Source organism: Elephas maximus, chromosome 2 (genome assembly GCF_024166365.1).
Source record: "Elephas maximus indicus isolate mEleMax1 chromosome 2, mEleMax1 primary haplotype, whole genome shotgun sequence".
NCBI classification, from domain to species: Eukaryota; Metazoa; Chordata; class Mammalia; order Proboscidea; family Elephantidae; genus Elephas; species Elephas maximus.
In genome coordinates, this window is record NC_064820.1 from 212915978 (window position 1) to 212939256 (window position 23279).

General features: G+C 42.1%; 2 protein-coding genes across 4 annotated transcripts in view; one reads left to right on the forward strand and one right to left on the reverse strand.

Moving 5' to 3' along the window:
- Nucleotides 1-8595, forward strand: part of SLC47A2 (solute carrier family 47 member 2) — a 38061-nt gene extending 29466 nt beyond the window's left edge. Inside the window, exons 14-17 of the mRNA XM_049874626.1 lie at nucleotides 5549-5681; nucleotides 5762-5856; nucleotides 7219-7303; nucleotides 8375-8595. Coding sequence (XP_049730583.1) covers nucleotides 5549-5681; nucleotides 5762-5856; nucleotides 7219-7303; nucleotides 8375-8595 — 534 coding nt within the window. The remainder of the gene's footprint in view (nucleotides 1-5548; nucleotides 5682-5761; nucleotides 5857-7218; nucleotides 7304-8374) is intronic.
- The window catches only part of ALDH3A2 (aldehyde dehydrogenase 3 family member A2), a 58896-nt gene continuing 42102 nt past the window's right edge, over nucleotides 6486-23279 (reverse strand). Inside the window, exons 9-10 of one of the 3 annotated variants that reach the window (XM_049874623.1) lie at nucleotides 16386-16621; nucleotides 6486-13220 (exon numbers count right to left, since the gene is read on the reverse strand). In XM_049874623.1, coding sequence (XP_049730580.1) covers nucleotides 13206-13220; nucleotides 16386-16621 — 251 coding nt within the window. In that variant the 3' untranslated portion in view covers nucleotides 6486-13205. The other 2 variants (XM_049874625.1, XM_049874624.1) reach the window with 2 other exon arrangements.

Below are 23279 nucleotides of genomic sequence, written 5' to 3' on the forward strand. Positions count from 1 at the left end.
ACATGGATGAACTTGGGAGGGCATTATGCTGAGTGAAATAAGTCAATCACAAAAGGACAAAAATCGTACGAGACGACTACTGTAAAAACTCGTGAAAAGGTTACACACAAAAAGGAACAATTTTTGATGGTTATGAGGGAGGGGAAGGGTAGGGCTGGAAAAACACTAAATAGACAATAGATAAGTGGTAACTTTGGTGAAGGGTAAGACAGTACACGATACTGGGGAAGCCAGCACAACTTGTACAAGGCAAGGTCATGGGAGCTCCATAGACACACCCAAACTCCCTGAGGGACCGAATTGCTGGACTGAGGGCTGTGGGGACCATGGTCTCGGGGAACATCTAGCTCAATTTGCATAACATAGTTTATAAAGAAAATGTTCTACATTCTACTTTGGCGAGTAGCATCTGGGATCTTAAAAGCCTGTGCGTGGCCATCTAAGATACTCCACTCGTCTCACCCGTTTGGGAACAAGGAAGAATGAAGAAAACTAAACGTACAAGGGAAAGATTAGTCCAAAGGAATAATGGACCATATCTACCACAGCCTCTACCAGACCGAGTCCAGTAAAACTAGATGGTGCCTGCTACCACCACTGACTGCTCTGACAGGGATCACAATACAGGGTACCATACAGAGTTGGAGAAAAATGTAGAACAAAATTCTAACTCCCCCAAAAAAGACCAGTCTTACTGGCCCGACAGAGACTGGAGAAACGCTTAGAGTATGGCCCCCAGAAACCCTTTTAGCTCAAGAATGAAGTCCCTCCCAAACTTCCCCCTCTAGGCAAAGATTAAATAGGCCCATAAAACAAAACAAGACTAAAGGGGCACACCAGCCCAGGGGCAAGGACTAGAAGGCAGGAGGGGACAGGAAAGCTGATAATAGGGAACCCAAGGATGAGAAGGGAGAGTGTTGACATGTCATGGGGTTGTTAACCAATGTCATAAAATAATATGTGTACTAACCATTTAATAAGAAACTAGTTTGTTCTGTAAACCTTCATCTAAAGTACACAGAAAAAAAACATACCATGAAAGGATTTAGGATTTTGTCAAATGCAATTTTTGCTTGAATTGAGATAATCATGTGGTTTTTTTTTTTCCTTTGCTCTATTAATGTGGTATATTACATTGATTAATTTTCTTATATTGAACCAGCCTTGCAATCCTGGGATAAAATCACAATTGGTCATGTTGTATAACCCTTTTAATATGATGTTGGATTTGATTTGCTAGTATTTGATTGAGGAGTTTTGCACCTATATTCATAACGGATATTGGTCTGTAGTTTTCTTGTGGTGTCTGTATCCTGGCTTTGGGATCAGTGTAATGCTGGCATCACAGAATGCATTAGGAAGTGTTCCTTCCACTTCTATTTTTTCAAGAGCACAAGAAGGGATGTGCTAATTCTCCTTTAAATGTTTGGTAGAATTCACCAGTGAAGCCACCTGGCCCTGGGCTTTTATTTGTTGAAAGGCTTTTGATTACTAAGTCAACCTCCTCACTTGTTAAAAGTCTGTTGAGATTTTCAATTTCTTCTTGAGTCAGTTTTAGTAATATGTATGTTTTTAGGATTTTGTCTATTTCATCTAGATTATTTAATTTGTTGGTATACGACCGTTCATTAAAGAAAAAAAAAAAACCAAACCCATTGCCATTGAGTCAGTCGATTCTGACTCATAGTGGCCCTAGAGTACAGAGTAGAACTGCCCCACAGCGTTTCCAAGGAGCGGCTGGTGGATGCGAACTGCCAACCCTTTGGTTAGCAGCCATAGCTCTTAAGTGCTGCGCCACCAGGGCTCCATAGTATTCTCTTATAATTTTTTCTTCCCTTTATGATTGGTAGTAACATTCCCACATTAATTACTAAATTTAGTTATTTGCATCTTCTTTTTTGCTTTGTTGGTCTAGGTAAAGTTTTGTCAATCTTACTGTTCTTTCCAAAGAAACAATTTTTGGTTTTGCTGATTCTGTTTTCTATTCTTTCATTTATCTCTGCTCTAATCTTTATTATTTCTTTCCTTCTGATGGCTCGTTTCTTTCTAATTCCTCAAAGTGTGAAGTTAGCTTATTGATTTGAGACCTTTCTTCTTTTTTAATGTTGGCGTTTACAGCTCTAAATTTCCCTCTGAGCTCTGCCTTTACTGCATCCGCAAGTTTTGGCATATTGTGCTTTCATTTTCATTCACTTCAAATTATTTTCTGATTTCCCTTGTAATTTCTTACTCATTAGTTGTTTTACAGTGTGTTGTTTCATTTCCACATATTAGTGAAACTTCTAGTTTTCTGTTATTGATTTGTAGTTTCATTCCCTTGTGGCCAGAAGAGATACTTTGTACAATTTCAACCTTTTAAAATTTATTGAGACTTATTTTATGAGCTATAATATGGTCTATCCTGGAGAATGGTCCATGCGCACTAAACAATGTGTATTCTTCTGATGTTGGGTGGAGTGTTCTATACATGTCTTTTAGGTCTTATTGGTTTATAGAGTTGTTCAAGTTCTCTATTTTGATCTTGATCTTATGTTTAGGTGTTCTATCCATTATTGGAAGTGGGATATTGAAGTCTCCAGCTACAATTGTGGAACTATTTCTCCCTTCTATTCTGAAAATATTTGTTTCATATGTTTTGGGGCTCTCTTGTTAGGTGCATATATGTTTATAATTGTTATATCTTCTTGATGAATTGACCCCTTTATCATTATATAATGCCCTTCTTGGCCCTCTCATATCTCTTCTGCCCATGTGCATAAGCTCCACTGTCCAGGGGTGTGGAGGAGGTTTGGACCTGCTCCTACAGTCCCTGGGGTATGTGGAGAATTTTCAAGCCCCCTCTGGCTATCTTATTTCATGGGATTCCTTGCTAAATCCCTGTCTAATCTGCCCGTCCATTGCTTGTCCTATATAGGGCTATAAAAAAAAAATATATATATATATATAGCTTCAGGCTAATGGGGCCATTGGCCTTCCTGTGCACTTGCCACTGAAATTTTTACTTTAGTTTATGATGCTGTGAATAAGGACTTCTCAACCTTAGCATCATTGACATTTTGAGCCAGACAAATCTTTGTTGTGGGGGGGACTATTTTGTTTTGCAGTATCCCTACTAGATGCCAGTTATCTACTTCCCTCCAGTTGTGACAACCAGAAACGTCTCCATACACTGACAAATGTCCCATGAGGGCAAAATCACCCCCTAGTTGAGAACCACTGGTCCAGAGCACATCAATCATAATTTGGGAGAAGTCTTTTTTTTAACCAAAAAAGATCATCTTCTATTCTATGATATATAATAACCAGAAATGTGCACATCTTAGTTCAAATTTCAAGAGGTACATATCTCCTAACCCCAATGAATACTTCTTCACTCAAATGTGTAAAAATCAAATGATTAAATACTTCTCATCCCTCATATTAACAAAATAATCAAATACCTACCGGTCAATAATGCTGACTGAGCATGAGCTGTGCCTGTAGTTCTGCAGTTCATTAGATCTGAGAGCAAGTTGGGAGGATGAGACTAATAAAAGCCAAGTTTCTATTTTTTCCAGAGCAACTCTGATCTGTGAACATAACCACTGTGATGGAGTAGGCAAGGGCTGCCTATATCATATGGAATGAGAGAACACCTTTGCATGACACTTACGGTGGGCAGAATAATGGCCCCTAAAGATGCCCATGTGCTAATTCTTGGAACCTGTGAATATGTTATTTCACATGGCAAAAGGGACTTTACAAATGTGATTAAGTTAAGGATATTGAGATGGGGATATTATTCTGGATTGTCCAAGTGGGTCCAATGTAATCACAAGGTTCCTTATAAACGAAAGAGGCAGTAGATTCAGAGTGAGAGAATGTGACTACAGGAGCAGAGGTTGGAGATACGATTGCTGTCTGGGGGCTATGAGCCAAGGAATGCAGGTAGTCTCTAGAAGCTAGAAAAGGCAAGGAAATGGATTTTCTCCTAGGGCCTACAGAAGGATCACAGCCCTTGGTTTTAGGCCAGCGAGACCCGTTTTTGACTTGTGACCTCTAGAACTGTAAAATAATAAATTTGTGTTGTTTTAAGAAATAAAGTGTGTGGTAATTTGCTACAACAGCAATAGGAAACTTAATAAATCATATCTTTGCTGTATCATTAGTCCAGCCTCCCAGAGTCCTGGACTAGTGGTTGGTCACCAATTCTATCTTTACTTTCTAGCAAGGTAGTAATGGTGCGGAGGTGAAGACTGGGGGCTCTGGAGTTGTTTAAAACATAGCTACTTTTGTGTAACACTGAGCAAGTGTAACTCTGTGACTCAGTTTCCTCATGGAAGAAAGGGGGATAAGATTACTTATCTGTATTAGTTTCCTAGGACTGCCAAAACAAAAAAGGTTGGTGGCTTATAAGAACAAAAATGTATTGACTCACAGTTCTGGAAGCCAGCGGTCCAAATTCAGGATGTCTAAAGGCCCATCTTCTCTCCAAAGGTTCTAGGGGAAGATCTTTTCTCATCTCTCCTGGCTTCTGGTAGCCTTAGGTGTTCCTTGGCTTGCAGTTCCAGCAAGACTCTATCACATATGGCCATCTTCCCTCTGTTTCTCTTCTCCTCTTTCATATCACTGAGATTGGATTAGGACCCACCCTCCTCTGGTATGACCTCATGTTAACCACTAACATCTTCAAAGATCCTATTTCCAAACAAGGTCACATTGACAGGCACTGGGAGTTAGGAATTCAACATATCTTTTGGGGAAGCCCTGGTGGTGTAGTGGTTAACAGCTTGCTTGCTGTCATGGTTTGAACTATGTCCCCCCAAAAATGTGTTTATCAACTTGGTTAGGCCATGATTCCCAGTATTCTGTGGCTGTCCTCCATTTTGTGATTGCAATTTTATGTTAAAGAGGATTAGGGTGGGGTTGTAACACCCTTACCAGGTTACATCCCTGATCCAATATAAAGGGAGTTTCCCTAGGGTGTGGCCTGTACCACCTTTTCTCTCTCAAGAGATAAAAAGGAAAGGGAAGCAAGCAGAGAGGGGGGACCTCATACCAAGAAAGTAGTGCAGGGAGCAGAACGTATCCTTTGGACCTGAGGTTCCTGCACTGAGATGCTCCAGCTCAAGGGAAGACTGATGCATCACAATGACCTTCCTCCAGAGCCGACAGAGACAGAACGCATTCCCCTGGACTTGTAGTCTACTAGACTGTGAGAGAATAAATTTCTCTTTGTTAAAGCCATCCACTTGTGGTATTTCTGTTGTAGCTGCACTAGATGACCAAGACACCTTCTAACCAAAAGGCTGGCAGTTTGAATTCACCAGTTGCTCCTCGGAACCCCTGTGGGGCATTCTACTCCGTCCTATAGGGTCTTTATGAGTTGGAATCGACTCAATGGCAACGGGTTTGGATTTTGGTGAAACAGTTCAATCTATAACACCATCCTAGTGTTGTGAGAATTAAATAAGGCAATGCAATTACTTAGAAAAGTACCTGTCGCTTATGTTACAGCTACCAATCTCATCGTTACTAATCTCTAGCCCCTTTCTGCCTCTCTTTCCAGTGTGTCTATGGTGGAATACTAAGAGGCACCGGGAAGCAGGCCTTTGGAGCCATTGTGAATTTGATCATGTATTATGTCATCGCCCTCCCACTGGGAGCCGTTCTGACCTTTGTGGTTAGAATGAGGATAATGGGTATGTGGTGTGAGGAAAAGCTGGGAGAAGGTCTGGGGTGTTCATTTCACCCTCTACCTATTGTCATTTGTCTCCTACAGGCCTCTGGCTGGGCATGTTTGTCTGTGCCCTCCTGGCAGCTGCTGCCTTTGTTGCCTACACTGCCCAGATTAACTGGAAGTTAGCTGCAGAGGAGGTAAGTAAATCAATATAGCACTTGGCGCAGAAGACACACTCTGCACCTGGCCCAAGACAGGAGAAATGCCCAGAGCATGCCAAGACTTGGCAGCAGTGATCTGTGGTATAGGTTGCGGTGGGAGTGGTGGAGTCGGGGAAGGGCCACCTGAGCCTCAACACCTGCTCCTGTCATTCTAATTGGGCTCCAGATAGTTCCAGGTTAAGAACATACTCTGCAATTACAAAGAGAAATGCAAGACCAAAAGTCTTCCTTAGACAGGGAGGCTACTGAAAACCAAACAAAAGCAAAGAGCTCAGTCAAACTAGGCTGATTCCAGAGGAGCCCCCAAAGTGTGTCTTGACTTTGGAAGATGTCCTAAAATCACCCTGTCCACAATCCTCTCAGACGAAGTTTTAAACGGCAAGCCGGCATTTGTTTCTCCTACACAGTAATGAGTCGGAATCGACTCGAGGGCAGTGGGTGGGGTCTGGGACACAGTAAAGAGTGGAAGGTAGGTATTCTCTCAAAGATCAGGGTAGGATTTTGCTGTGTGTGTGGATAAAGTCATCTTTGCATCTTAAGACACTGTTAAGATTTAAAGCAACGACAGTAAAGACACACAATAAAAACTACTGTTGAAACAAAAATCCTATTAAGCCAATATCAGAAATTGATAGAAGTTTATTGAATATACGATTTCCAAATCAGGGTAACATTTCAACTAGTGTCAGAAATGTTCCAAAGATTAAACAAACTCCCAAAATTTTTACACAAAATCTTATCAGCATCATTGCCATGGGAAAAAAAGGGCGGGAACAGAACTGATAAACAAATTTGTGGTCAAGAAGGATTTTCATACAGCATTATCTTGTAAAACAATTAAAATAATTACTGATTTACCCTAAACGTAGTTCCCAGTCTGACCTTTGGAATCTGTTTCCCCAAACTAACCGAATTCTTCAAAAGAACACAGGGCAGGTTACAGAGGGTCCCCAAAGGCATGTCATACTATCCTTAAACAGCCTCTAGTCAGACCCTGGAGTGCCTGCATCTCGAAACAGGCTGCACACAGAAAAACTTCCAAAAGAACCCAATATCTAAAGGCAAACAACTTGGCTAAACTGCTTACTAAGCTATTGTTTAACATGAAGGTGATTCCAGTGAACCAGTTCCTACAAGGTTCAAAAAGGACACCTAAGGGCAGATGACCCCAACTCCCATGAAAGCCAGAAATCTGGATTCCAGGAGGATTAAAACTCTTGTCACAAGTATATGAATGTGCTCTGCTTTAGCTTATAATATTTCCAAGGCAGGCGATACATGAGGCCAGTGGTGCCAAGAGGGCTGGCAGGCTGACTCAGGCAGCTCTCTCTCCTTTAGGCTCAGAAACATGCAGGCCTGCAGCAGCAGGAGGCACAGTGCACAGTCCCCAGACCTGGGCCAGAGAAGGTGGTTGTATCTTCAGGTAATGTTGCAGCGTCTTCTGCTTTGGTACATAAAACTTTCAGTGGCACACTGTTCCTGGCCACCTTCTGTGTGACAACCAGCTTCATTCGTTTAATAGTTATGGGGCACCTATTTTGTGTTAGGTCCAGAGCTTCCCCATTAAGCCTCTGTGTGGCTCAAGTGTTTGGAAACTGTGTAAGCCCAAATGTTTTCCTCCCTATCATCATGAAAATGATGTCCTGAGTGCCAGGAAAACGACAATAATATACCAGACACCGCAACAAGTAATTTACAGCCTTAGGCTTGTATACAAGTAACACGTATCCCCAACTTCAGATAAGAAACCAAGTCCCAGAGAAATCAGGAACTTTCCCCATCATTCCACAACTATTAAAGACAAAAGACAAGATGCAAGTCAGACTGGTAAACTCATATTCTCACTCACTCAACTCCCTCCCAGGACAGAGGGGATAGGGGGATCCTGACTTTGCCCACAGCAGCCATCCGGAGATGGGAGCCTGGACCATCAGATAGTCATAACCTCTCTGGTTTACATCCAGTGTTCACACGATAAAGTGAAGGCCCCAGCTCTGAGGCACAGGGTCCCCTCCCACCCCCAGGCTGGCACTATCAGGTGTGTGTATGTAGCTCACAGCTCTTCCAGGGGCCACAACTCTTCCTGGGCTTCCCCTGATTGGAGCAGTTGGGAGCCAGTTGACAAACACTGAGGACTTAAGTTGTCATGAGAGAATTTGGTAAGACAAAATCAACTAAGCATTTAATATGCTTTTCTGAAGTTATACACAGGATTAACATGCAAGGACAGGTTCAGATAGATTCTTCATCTGACCAAGTAGTAAGCTTTATTTATACATCAACTCACAGATTAAGCTTCCCCAAATATTTCTTCATCTGATCCTGCTTGTAAAGTAGAAAAAGGAGGCATTATTTCACTGTACAGGAATTTTCTATTGCAAGGCATAGAGGTTAGTTAGCCAGTCATACAGCATAACAAGTAGAGTCAACTGGTTAATGTAAGCTTTTTGATTACCACAGCACTGCCTAAGTTTGTTCCTGTTTGCTTCCGCAGTGGCTATGGGCGGCTCCCCTGGCATCACCTTGACAACATATTCAAGACCTGAGTACCAAATGGACCTCTTCAGGATGCCAGAAACAGCCCTCGGCCTTTCGGTTTCTGCCAACATGTTGTCAGTAAAACAGCTGGCCGTCCGCCGAGGGGCTGCTCTGGGGGCAGCATCAGCCACACTGATCCTGGGGCTTGTTGTCAGGGTCCTGACCACCAGTCACTAGCAAAGCAGCTTGGACTGCCCCCACCACACACACGGGTCTGCCAATGTGTGGACACTAAGGACAGCTCCTCATAAGAGCTTCAGGACACATGAGGGCATCTGAACTGCAGACTGACAATTCTCTTGTGGTCAAGCTGCTTTCTTCTTCTGACTCGGATTGCTCTTTAGAAGATACCAGCCAAGTGAAGAGTGAAAAAATCCTGAGTGCCACTATTATTCAATAATGTAAATGGCTTCAAATTGGAGATGTCAAATAAAAAGACACTACAATAATCACTGTTGTATAAAAAGTACTTATTTCTGAGGCAGTCTGCTGCCCAAATCTGTTCTCAGACTCTTTGCGAAGCTCTGGAAAAGCGGCCAGTGGGCCTGTCCAGGCAACCCAGTTCACCACAACCCCCTCGCTGTCTCCCCCAATCCCCCCTTCAGCAAATACAGGTGCTGTCAACTGCTGAATGTAGATTCTTCTTCAGGGATCCCGTTGAACCTTCCCTCCAGTTCTCTCCTTACCACCAGTATTTTCACTTACACAGCTCTGGGAAACAGTTGTTTCTTACCACATTTTTTCTTATAGCAGTTACTAAATATAAACAAGGGCAGCAAAAACAAGATCTTTCTCCCACATAGCCCTGGAATGGAATTCAATGCTGATTCAAATTCTAGGATGCTTTCTTTGAGGCCTGGGGCTGGTTAACATCTTAGGGTTCAATGGTGAATGCAGGCCATGCCCTGCCATCAAAAGTGGAAGGCAGTCTACCTTCATTGCTGCTCTCTTCAACATCTTTAGCTATAAACAGAAGGCCAATGGAAGGGATAAAAAAGGATGCACAGAGCATAAATCCCTGCTTTGAAGATTCAACATGCTATAAATTCAGTTACTCGGTGTTTTCAGTGTCCCATACCTATTTGTGAGACAAATGCCTTAGTGAGCTTCTAGCAACCAAACAAAATAACTAGGTACAGGGCACAGAAAAGTAATCACTGAAGAGAAAATCTGGACTCCGTGGTATTGTCTCCCCACACGCGCGCTAAGGAAATGGTAGTGTCATGGAAAGTTAATAGGTGTTGAGGAAAGGGGTTCCATGGTCAAATAGCAACACACACTAAATGCTTCAGAGATTCTATAGGACTTGGATCTTTTGATATGCTGATGTGCTTTACAAATCCCTGCTATACAGGAATAGCTGTGGGACCATTCTTTGTGTAAAATTTTGTGGGTTAATGTTCTATGAATATGCTTTCAGAAGCCCGTTTTAGATTAGTGAATGAGGACAGGAGGATACAGTTGGAAAAGTATATTCACTATAGCTTTTTTTTTTTTTAAACAAATCACATAAAGAAAGCTTGAGAAAATCTTCTTAGCTAAGGATTTAAATTAAGAAAGCATGCCTTAAAGTTGCCAAATACTACTTTTGATGGTTAAGAGCAAAAAAAATATGTAGTGGGAAACAGTTTATGATCTGATTTAGAAAATAATATTGGAGTCATTATTCCCTGTCCCTGAGCATACAGAATGTAATCCAGCTGGAGCTGGACTCACAAGGACTCCCAAGGACACATCAACTGGGCCCCGAGGTATAGATAGAAGAATCTTGGAAAATGTCTTTTAGGAAAACTTTCACAGAAGCCAGAACACAAAAGACTTTCCACTCTTACCTTTTTCTATTAACATTTAGTGAATAGAAATTTGTTGGACCAGTGAAGACCCTCCTGACTGTCATCTGTACCAATCATTGTTAAGAAACACAATTCAAAATGTAGGATGACAGTTTCTACCCAATCTGTGAAAAGGTGAAGCTTTCAATCGTTTTGTGCATTTGTAATGTTAATATATACTGATGACTATGTAACCTTCCTTGGACTTGGGCAGACATGGCTATGGCAGCATGCTTGCCCATTTTCCCACTTTTGTCTGTTCTGTAATTTCCTTGGACTCGGACAGACAAGGCTGTGGTAGCATGCCTGTCCATTTTCCCATTCTTGCTTACTCTGTAATACTTCCTTGGACTCAGGCAGACGAAGCTCTGGCAACATCCTTTGACCGCTTCCCACTTCTATCTTTTTGAATATATGTTGAATAAAACTTTCCTTTTACTTTACTAAACTTGGAAATGTCTTTTCCCCTACAACAGATTGAAGAATCAGGGCATAACTGAGGTTCCACACCAAGAATGCTACGTTTAGTAGCATTTGCCAATTCTTTCAAATACAATGTACTTATTCTGAAGGAGAATGTACTAGTAACCATGCCAAAAATTTAGTTTAATCATGAATTATAATGTACAATTTATATACTAAATGAAAGTTTCATACTGAAATTTTGCCTAAGATATTTTAATGTTCTCCCTTTTGGATTGTTATAGCCACAGTTTAGTCAGTCTCTTCCTAAACTGGGCTAGTGATTAACTCCTAATACTTCCTACTGTGATAACGATGAACACAACATACTTTTGATAGCCTTCATGGAACAAATTCATTCAACAAATTTGGTTATACATTCTATAAAATGAATTATATTCTCTCATTGAGTGGGCTGAGTTTGCTTGCAAATGCAGAGGGGTAGCAAGGTGGAGTCAGAAGCACATGTCCTGGATTGAATTGTGTCCCCCAAAAATGTGTGCCATGATTCCCAGTATTGTGTGGCTGTCCTCCATTTTGTGATTGTAATTTTATGTTAAAGAGGATTAGGGTGGGATTGTAACACCCTTAGCGAGGTCATGTTCCTGGTCCAATGTAAAGGGAGTTTCCCTGGGGTGTGGCCTGCACCAACTTTTATCTCTCATGAGATGAAGAAAGGGAAGCCAGCAGAGAGAGGGGGGACCTCATACCACCGAGAAAGCAGTACGGAGAGCAGAGTGCGTCCTTGGACCCGGGGTCTCTGCTCAAAGAAGCTCCTAGTCCTGGGGAACACTGATGAGAAGGCCAACAGAGAAACAAAGCCTTCCCCTGGAGCTGATGCCCTGAGTTTGGAACTTCAGCCTACGTTACTGTGAAGAAATAAACTTCTCTTTGTTAAAGCCATCCACTTGTGCTATTTCTGTTACAGCAGCACTAGATGACTAAGATAGCGCGATACTGCCCCGAGGAAAGGGCTGGGTTCCACATGCCCAATTCTTTTTAGTACTTTCCCAACTTGGCTGAAATGCTTCAGGTCTTGGCCATATCAGGCTCTGCATGAGGGTAACTTCTACTTTGCTTGGGAAATACTCTGGCTTTACATTTGCAGGTCCTATTACTGTGTTCTCCAACCCCTTCAGTATGGTCAACTGCTATAGCTCACAGTTATTCCTGAGCCCTGGTGGTACAGTAGTTAAGCACTGCTAACTGAAAAGTCAGCGGTTCAAACCCACTGCGGGAGAAAGATGTGGCAGTCTGCTTCCTTCCATAAAGATTACAGCCTTGGAAACCCTATGAGGAGGTTCTACTCTGTCCTATAGGGTCACTATGAGTCGGAATCAACTTGACGGCAACGGGTCATGGTTATTCTCCAAACTTCTCCAACTGATCCACCACCTGCCCCATGAGACCTTCAAGCCCCAAAGTCCTGAATATTCAAGGCCTCTTTTCTGTGAGAGGAAATGGTTTCCCCACTTTAAGTTCTGCAGGATGAATTTATTCCAAAAGGGATCTATCTGAAGCTTTAAAAGATGAAATTTACTTGCACTGTGCTACAGAAGTAGGAAACTCAGAGATCTGTCCTTGAAGATCTGCTAACTTGCCACTTTAGGGTCCTGAGAGTATACAAACATTTTCATAAGTCCTTTTATTACAGCATTTAAAAAATGCCAGTTAGTTTTGATAATATGTGGAATTCTACAACTCCAAAGCCATAAGAATGACAGACGATACTTGCATGAAATTGGCAAGTGTCTTCTAGGAAGCCCGAGATTTACAAGATACTTTGAGTGACATTAGTTACCAAAAGCACTTGTGGACAACTACAACACAGAATTCCACAAACCACACACAACTCAGGATGAAGAATGGATACGAGAGGATACAGACCACATGTCAGATGGCACACCTGAGCAGAGGGTCAACTTCGGGAGGCCAGGTGCTCAAGGCCCAGTGAATGAGAGGCCACCCGCGTGCAGTTCTACTGCCTCAAACCTCAAGAAGCGCTCTAGCCTCACCTCTTTGGACTGCTGGTAATCCTAAGCAGTGCTGAGAAAACCAGCCTCCATACCTTACTGAGTAACACAACCCTGAAAAGCTTCCCTGAGTGATTGCCGCAGCAGCAGGGGCAGCAGGTGGGGTGTCCCATGAACTGGAGTGAAGTCACTGAACAGTCCCGCAACTTCCTTACACTCCCAAACAGTCTGGGTTTAGCCTAACACATTCTCCTCCTGTACCCCAAAGGTTTAAGATTTGCGTAAGCACAATCTAGAATAGGTGCTGCTGGGTACCCTTACTTTTGGGGGATGTTGGGATTTGGCTGAAATGGCAAATTTTATTAATCATTAGTGGCAGTGATTTTTAGGTTTAAACACATTGCGCTTGCATATTCATTCTTACTGTTTTTAGCAGAATTTTAAAATTATTGGTTCATTAGCCATTTAATAGAAGGAATCATTCTGAAGCAGCAAGCCGGTGGTTGAACAGGATCATTCTTCAGTGGTATTCAGCCTAGAGAGGAGAAAGGGATCCAGGTTACTCTACCAGGTTAAAAACCCACCCAACCAGTCGTGGAACATGCACTTAATACTGGGACTCTAACAAATACCTCCTGTCTTTAGAGACTTTAAATGTATTTTGTTAAAAAAGGCCTATGTATCCCTAAGAAATCAGTGAGGTTTGGGCTGAAGATAAAGGCCTATGTCCTCTCTCCAACAGCAGCAGCAGCAGCAGCAAAACGGGTGGTGATGGAAGCTAGATCCTGCCTGGTATCAGAGACAGGAGTTGAAAAACTCATTTACTTTCCTACCACTGTAACTAGGAAGCTGAAGTCTGCACAAAATCTGAAAAGTGGGAACAATTTTATTTCTAAAACTCACAAGCAGTATTGAATTTAATCCCCACCTATGGAGGCTGAAGAGGTGCTACTGAACCTCAAAGTTCAAATGTGATATTTAACTTTCTAAGACCTAATGGCATAATGGTTAAGTGCTACGGCTGCCGACCAAAGGGTCGGCAGTTCGAATCCGCCAGGCGCTCCTCAGAAACTCTATGGGACAGTTCTACTCTGCCCTACAGGGTCGCTATGAGTCGGAATCGACTCGACAGCACTGGGTTTCTGGGTTCAATGACATTCATCAACTTGAACATCTCGGATTTTTCAGCCTTCTTAAATCCATACCCCTATGGTGTAGCTTATATTAAGTTTACTGAAACTTTACTTTGTGCACTTACATCTTTAAAAAAATGCACACACGGTGAGCTTTTGCGAACTCCTCTCCCTGAGCCTGATACGCTCCCTTTAGATTGGTAATCGCTGCTTCTGACTTTCCATTTTAAAATGTTCCAAAACTATTCTAATTCTAGTAAAGCCAAAGAATAAAATCAAATCCAAGCATATTCCAAAATCAGTAAACTCTTAATTGCAGAAAGGCAATTTCAGAAAAATATCTGCAATTATAACAAAGACTCCTCGTAAAATACGCAATATTGTCTCAGAGTCATTTACCTAAAATGAAAGATGATTTAATAAAAGGACGATATAAGCTCAAAGAGAAAAGCAAAGAAGCACAAAGTGAAAAAGAAAGCCAAATCTTTAGTTCCAGACTGAACCCCCCAAAATAGGCGCAGCTAACATATCAGCTAACAGTCACAAGAACTGAGACAGCTGGAGTTGAAAGTGGCCTCATGAGCAAGCTAGGCCTAAGAAAGGGTTTGGAAAAGGCTTTGCCCACGGTCATTTTCAAGTCAGTATCAGAACCAGTGATCAAAGTCAGATTTTCTTATTCCCAGCTACATGTTTTTACACACTGCTGCTTTTCTAGAACCTAAAAGAGAGGAGACCAGTCTGCCAAACCCTCCTGTGAACTCTGAACAGGCTCACTGTCCAGCCCCAGCCTGTCTGATGTGGTACAACTGCCCCTGGGGGCCTTCCTGGGAATACGGCAAGCCTGGGAGCACAGACTCACCCCAGTTCTCCAGCTTTTCCACGAGGCTGAGGAATTCTACCCCAATCAGGAAGCTGCATATCAGGCTGGAGGAAGGATGTCTTGGGAAAAGAGCAAGGTCGATAGACAGCAGAACCAAGCACATCTCCAGCCACATTCACAGCCTCAGAAAGATACAGAAGTTGAAATCCCTAACCCACTAAGTCTTGATGGACTAAGTTTGCTACCATGAATTGCAAAGTCAAACTTTTTTTAAACAAAACAAACAAAAAATGACCTGGATATTTTCAGAAGATATTCTCAAATTGTGTACAAAAAAGAAAAAGAGGTCAGGGTCAAAATGATACTTCCTCCAAAGGAGCTGAGTGGATATAGCAGAGTGAGGGGGCTCACTATCATGGCTGTCCTTTTTCCAGAAATGGTTTATCTTCCAGCTAAGTCATTGCCTCTACATATTTCTCTTAGATTTCCAGCAAAGCTCCCTTCTATTAAAATTTGTGACTAAGTTGAATTTTAACACTCTGATACTCTGGGCCAAAGTCCAAAATGTTTGGAGATAAACATTCTCTTTTATTAACCCCTAAGGCCTCCAACTGTAGCAGAACAAGTAACTAAAAGAAAACATATCCCAACTGGGCCCCTTACATATAGAAAGAAAACAAGGAATTCCTACCTCACTCTTTACAGAGATGGGTTTTGAAATCTGCAGTTCACCACTGTTTACTGGACCAACGCAGTCTGTGAACTACCAGAAAAATCAACAGGGCCCTTCTCCTCAGCACAGCTTGGTATTTCTGAGAAAACCCAAATGATTTCAAATGCAACTGATATCGTCAGTTCTACCAAATTGTGACAGAATCAATATTATATCACCACCAAGGCTGTGATATTGTGAGATAATCCAATCTCCTTTCAAATTAAAAAAAAAAAAAATACAAATATAAACACAGTTATTCCAATAAATGCCGGATTCTTGCCTCTTTTCCCAAATGTTGTCAACAGTTTCAACCTCCTCACTAGGCATCTGAGGGCTCGAAGAACACAGTTCAATTTGTTCCCCATTCCATCTTAACTTTCATTATCATGGATTTTCTCATTCCTCTGAAGGGTACACAAACTGCTTTAGAAAGGTAGCTGTCACAGGGGCCTCTTTGTAAGCCCATCGCTATTAACAACTACTCACCCAAGACAAACTTCATCTGGTAGTCAACTCTGGAGAAAAACATTCCAGCCCCATAAATATTCCTCACCAAAATTGCTTCACCACCATTACCCTCTGCCACACAACAAGCCCCTCCACTTCTAGGGCATGCTAATTTCATGCATACTCAAGAACAAAACTGAAACTACAACGACAGAGCAATAACAAAAGATCAGAGGATTAGCAAACTTAGAATTCTGCAAGCAAGCTCTACAATGTTTTAAACTTAGGCCAGAGGTCTGCAAACTTTTTCTACATGTATTTTAGGCTTTGTGGGTCATCTAGTCTCTGTTCTACGTACACAATTCAGCCATCACAGCATGAGAGCAGCCACAGACAATAAGTAATGGATGGGAGTAGTTGTGTTCCCATAAAACTATTTATAAAAACAGGTAGTTGGCCAGCAACCTTAACAGTTAATATTAGAGGTATAGCTCATTTATGAAAGTAGAAGCACTCCCAAGGCAGGAGAAAAAAATACACGTGGCAGCCATTCAGACCAACACCTCATGAGTACTGGAGACTTACCTTGAGGAGCACAGCTGCTATAATACCCAGGAGAGTAAGCATCAGAAGACCGAGTTTTCCTTTGTTGAACCGTTTCAAAATGAAAAATTTTGCCCAATTCACCTTTGACTGGCTGTTGGGAGGATATCTGAGTTTGTTAAAAACTTCTCTCTTTAAACTTTTTAATAAACAGGAACGTTGATGAGAGAAAGTATCAAAACTATGTTTTCCATGATAAGCTCCTATCCCACTTGAACCTGAAATCAAGGGGAACAGACAAAAAGGCTTCACTGTAGGTATGACAAGAGTCCCTAGGTGCTGCAAACCGTTTACATAGTTGGCTGCCAACTGAAAGGGTGGAGGCTTGAATTCACCCAGAGGTGCCTCAGAAGAAAGACCTGGCAATCTACTTCCCAAAAGCTGGCCAATGAAAACTGTACAGAGCACAGTTCTACTCTGACACGCATGAGGTCACCATAAGTCAGAGTCAATTCCATAGCAACTGTTTTTTTGGTAGGGATGCCACAAGTGCTGAGCGTGGTCCTTTCCAACACTGACCAAGAAAATCTACATGTACTCCCTGCTGCCTGGGATGCTTCCGTTTACCTTCTCTGGCAGTAGAAGTACCTCTTTTCAGGAACTCCTTTCCAGATCCTGCAGAGGGTAGGTGGCTATAGGGTAAGGCTATTCAGCTATATGCATCCCCTCCTAACGGAGTCAGTTTTGCTCTCCCTCAAAGCATGCTGGAGATGGATTCAGATGGACTCGGGCTAAGGCACAAGGCAGGGAGTGGTGTGACTGGGCAGCTGGCCAAAGCTAAGGAACACCTTAGCAACAAGAAGAAAAACATTTGGTCCTGGACATGAAGTCCCTGGGAACACTGGCTGTCCAAGGATATGGGAGAAAAACAATGAGCCTTGGCCCCAGCTGGAACGGTACATAAACCTGTGCTCTTGCTAGGTGGCTGCAGAGCGTCAAACTGGTCCAGCCACCACCCGGGGCCACAGTTCCGTAAGTAAGCTTCCCAATAAACCATATGTCATGACTGCTGGTTCTGGAGTCTTTCTTCAGTATCTTGGAGACGTGGCTGACCTTGGGTCCAGGTGCCACTCGGCTGTTACACAACAGTGGCAAACCCAGTGTGTGAGCGCAGGTCGGTCTGACTCTAAATGCTATGTGTGTTCTTGTACCACCATTCCATGCAGCTGTATTTACCCATGGCCCTGCTCATCCACTTGCTTCCTCTAATCCAAAAAACTCATTGGCATCAAGTGGATCCCGACTCATAGTGTCCCTACAGGACAGAGAAGAACTGTCCCACAGGGATTCCAAGGCTGTAATCTTTACAGAAGCAGACTTCCCTATCTTTCTCCCATGGAGCAGCTGGTGGGCCCCTAGAAAGCAAAGGAGACCAGCATGACAGGGTTATGAAGCCAGGAGATAATAAGCAAGTGTAAATCTCTGCACTCTTAAAAAGCCAAGTTCTATAACAGTTTTCCTTTTCCTACTTTGCTATGTGTACAGTAGACTGGGAAGAGAAAAGGAGAGAAGCAGAGAGAACAGCATGTGGACAGCAGAGGATGAGCCCAGGCACTCAGAGGCCAGTGAGCAGTTTGCCAGGCCAGGCTGCAGTGTGTATGTCATCAGCGGTCAGGTAATGCCTGAGGCTGCAGGAAGGGACAGTTTAGGTGGCAGGTGTGGTATATGAAAACGACCAAGGGCAAAGCCCTGAGAATCTCTGACTTTTAGGGAGGGTAGACGAGGAGGAGTGGACCAAAGATACGATGGCCAAGAAAGAAAACAAAAAACATGTGTAAACAGCTGAAGGAAGGGGGCCAAGATGGCTCACTAGGTAGAAGCTACCTCGGATCCCTCTTGCAACAAAGTCTCGGAAAAACAAGTGAACCAATCACATACATGACAATCTACGAACCCTGACCAAGAAACACAGATATAAAGAGTTGACCTGAGTGACAGAGACTGAGAACAAACAACCACAGGGAAGCAGCGGCTGTTTTCGGAGCCTGGAGCCAGCGTCCCAGTCAGAAAACCCTGGCACCGGACTTTGGACCGGACACAGTGGAGCTGAGCATGGCATCCTGTGATGGCGCAAATACGGAACGCAGCCCTACCCCCCAGAATTGACTTCGGGGGAAGCCCAGCCAGTGCACGCAGGCATCGCAGCGACTCGGCTGACAGGAGGAGACGTGACCAGGAGGCAGCGACAGGGTTTGGAGCCGGGAGTGCGGCGTCCCAGCCGGGAAACCTTGGCGCTGGGCTTTGGACTGGGAGCGGAGGAACTAACCACGGCTTCTGAGACAGCATGGGCATGGGACGCAGGCCTGACCCTCGGGGGCAATCTCTACCCAGCCAGTGCACAGGGTCGACATGCCCCTCGGGAATCTCAGATAAAACAGTTACCCCAAGCAGGGTAAGAAACGTTGTCTATATTCCGGTGTGCTGCTCTCTCTTATTTATCTGAACCCTCCCCTCCCCGTCCCAGGCAGCTTCATTAACATTGGAATTTCCTGAGCCAGAGAGTGAACTACACCGCGGTTTTTTTTTCTTGGTCTTTTCCTAACCCATTCTCCTGGCCTGAGAGAAGCAGCTCAAAAAACCCAGGCACGAAAAATCCTTCCCGAATTGCACTAAAAACACAGAACCAGCTCCAGCCAAGCATATGTGATCCACAGTCTTGGGCTTTCATCCTTAAAGGGAACAAGGTGGCTATTATAATGCAAAGGTATTTCTGATAGGGATCTGACTGTAATTGTTTTAGCAGATTACTGGAAAGACAAGTTTCCCAGGTCTGACATCTCTGCATATTCAACAGAGCCCTCGCTGACCCACAACAGGGAACTGAGGGATGAAGCTCCCCCCAGACCACCTAGCCTCCGGCCTTAGGGGTCTAAGGAGGGTGACACCTACCAATCTGTAGAGGTACTTGCATAGGGGGCCTAAGGTACAGCTGCAGAGCCCACTCACCAAGGTGCTTTAGGAATAGAGACACACCTACCTCACTGGAACTTGGGGGAAGCCTGTCAGCATCCTGCCCTCCCTGGAGCATGACCCCCTACTGCTACTAGGATCTGGTGCACACAACTATCACCACTACTTCTCAAGGGGAATAGGTGACGGTCTGCACCACACACTTGGTAACCCAAAATCAGATTCTACTCAAGAATAGTGTATGTACTCTTAGGCTTATATATCTGGTAACAGCCCAAACCAGCTGGTAATAGGACATAACTGATTCAAGGGCTACAACAATCAAGACAGCACAATCTACTAGCCCATCTATGTATATTGAAAGAAAACAAACCAAGATAAGACTCAGTGAGTAAATACAGAATAAATCACTACAATATCTTAGAGATGGCTCGGAGACTGCAGTCAATATCAAACCACATTAAGAAGCACACCATGACTGCTTCTACAACTCCCCAAATTAAAGAAACAAAATCTTTCCCAAATGAAGATACAATCCTGGAATTTCCAGATACAGAATATAAAAAACTAATTTACAGAATGCTTCAAGACATCAGGGATGACATCAGAAATGAAATAAGACAATCTACAGAAAAAGCCAAGGAACACACTGGTAAAGCAGTTGAAGAACTCAAAAAGATGATTCAAGAACATAGTGGAAAAATTAATAAGTTGCAAGGATCCATAGAGAGACAGCATGCAGAAATCCAAAAGATTAACAATAAAATTACAGAATTAGACAACCCAATAGGAAGTCAAGGAGCAGACTCCAGCAGTTGGAACGCAGAGTGGGAAATCTGGAGGACCAGGGAATTCACACCAGTATACCTGAAAAAAATCAGACAAAAGAATTTAAAAAAATTAAGAAACCCTAAGAATCATGTGGGATTCAAAAAGAATAACTTGCATGTGATTGGAGTCCCAGAACAGGGAGGGATATCAGAAAACACAGAGAGAATACTTGAAGATCTGTTGGCAGAAAACTTCCCTGACATCATGAAAGATGAAAGGATATCTATCCAAGATGCTCATCGAACCCCATTTAAGATTGATCCAAAAAGAAAATCACCAAGACATATTATCATCAAACTTGCCAAAGCCAAAGATAAAGACAAAACTTTAAAAGCAGCCAGGGATAAAAGAAAGGTCTCCTACAAAGGAGAATCAATAAGAATAAGTTCAGACTACTCAGCAGAAACCATGCAGTCAAGAAGGCAATGGGATGACATATATAGAGCACTGAAGGAGAAAACTGCCAGCCAAGGATCATATATCCAGCAAAACTCTCTAAAATATGAAGGCGAAATTAAAACATTTACAGATAAACACAAGCTTAGAGAATTTGCAAAAACCAAACCAAAGCTACCAGAAATACTAAAGGAAATTGGTCAGAAAACCAATAATATCAGATACCAGCACAACACAAGGTCACAGAACAGAACATCCTGATATGAACTCAAATAGGAAAATCACAAAAACAAATTAAGATTAATTTTAAAAAGAAAAAAACGCTCAAAACACGGAATCATTGAAGTCAATATGTAAAAGATCACAATAATCAAAAAGAGGGACTAAATACAGGTGGCATAGAACTGCCATATTGAGGGGGATACAAGGCAATATAGGACAGTACAAGTTAGGTTTTTACTTAGAAAAATAGGGGTAAATATTAAGGTAACCACAAAGAGGTATAACAACTCCGTAACTGAAAATAAAAACCAAGAAAAACGTAACGACTCAGCAAACATAAAGTCAAATACTATGAAAATGAGGAACACACAATTTACAAAGAAAAACATCTCGGCACAAAAAAGTAAGTGGAAAAATGAAATTGTCAACGACACACATAAAAAGGCATCAAAATGACATACTTACCTATAATTAGGCTGAATGGAAATGGACTAAACGCACCAATAAAGAGACAGAGAGTCTCAGACTGGATAAAGAAACACGATCCGTCTATATGCTGCCTACAAGAGACACTTAGACTTAGAGACAGAAACAAACTAAAACTCAAAGGATGGAAAAAAATATATCAAGCAAACAATATGCAAAAAAGAGCAGGAGTAGCAATATTAATTTCTGACAAGTTAAATCCACCACAAAGGATAAAGAAGGACACTACATAATGATTAAAGGGACAATTGACCACGAAGATATACCCATATTAAATACTTATGCACCCAATGACAGAACTGCAAGATACATAAAACAAATTTTAACAGAACTGTAAAGTGAGATAGACACTTCCACAATCATAGTTGGAGACTTCTACACACCACTTTCGGAGAAGGACAGGACTTCCAGTAAGAAGCTCAATAGAGACACGGAAGACCTAATTGCTACAATCAATGAACTTGACCTCACTGACTTATACAGAACACTCCACCCAACAGCTGCAAAGCATTCTTTTTTTTCTAGTCCACAGAACATTCTCTAGAATAGACCACATATTAGGTCATAAAACAAACCTCTGCAGAATCCAAAACATCGAAAGATTACAAAGCATCTTCTCAGACCACAAGGCCATAAAAGTGGAAATCAATAACAGAAAAATCAGGGAAAAGAAATCAAATACTTGGAAACTGAACAATACCCTGCTCAAAAAAGACTGGGTTATAGAAGACACTAAGGAGGGAATAAAGAAATTCATAGAATGCAACGAGAATGAAAACACTTCCTATCAAAGCCTCTGGGACAAAGCAAAAGCAGTGCTCAGAGGTCAATTTATATCGATAAATGCACACATATAAAAAGAAGAAAGGGCCAAAATCAGAGAACTGTCCCGACAACTTGAAGAAATAGAAAGTGAGCAACAAAAGAATCTATCAGGCACCAGAAGAAAATAAATAATAAAAATTAGAGCTGAACTAAATGAATTAGAGAACAGAAAAACAATTGAAAGAATTAACAAAGCCAAAAGCTGGTTCCTTGAAATAATTAACAAAATTGATAAACCATTGGCCAGACTGACTAAAGAAATACAGGAAAGGAAACAAATAACCCGAATACGAAACGAGATGGGCCACATCACAACAGACCCAACTGAAATTAAAGGAATCATATCAGACTATTACGAAAAATGGCACTCTAACAAATTTGCAAACCTAGAAGAAATGGATGAATACCTAGAAAAACACTACCTATCTAAACTAACACAATCAGAAGTGGAACAACTAAATAGACCCATAACAAAAAAAGAGATTGAAATGGTAATCAAAAAACTCCCCCCCAAAAAAAGCCCTGGCCCGGATGGCTTTACTACAGAGTTCTACCAAACTTTCAGAGAAGAGTTAACACCACTACTACTAAAGGTATTTCAAAGCATAGAAAATGACGGAATACTACCCAACTCATTCTATGAAGCAGCCATATCCCTGATACCAAAACCAGGTAAAGACATCACAAAAAAAGAAAATTATAGACCTATATCCCTCATGAACATAGATGCAAAAATCCTCAACAAAATTCTAGCCAATAGAATTCAACAACATATCAAAAAAATAATCCACCACGACCAAGTATTAGAAAAACCATTAATGTAATCCACCATATAAACAAAAGACAAAAACCACATGATCATATCAATTGATGCAGAAAAGGTATTTGACAAAGTCCAACACCCATTTATGATAAAAACTCTCACCAAAATAGGAATTGAAGGAAAATTCCTCAACATAATAAAGGGCATCTATACAAAGCCAACAGCCATCATCACTCTAAATGGAGAGCCTGAAAGCATTTCCCTTGAGAACGGGAATCAGACAAGGATGCCCTTTATCACTACTCTTATTCAACATTGTGCTAGAGGTCCTAGCCAGAGCAATTAGGCTAGACAAAGAAATAAAGGGCATCCGGATTGGCAAAGTGGAAGTAAAATTATCTCTATTTGCAGATGACATGATCTTATACACAGAAAACCCTAAG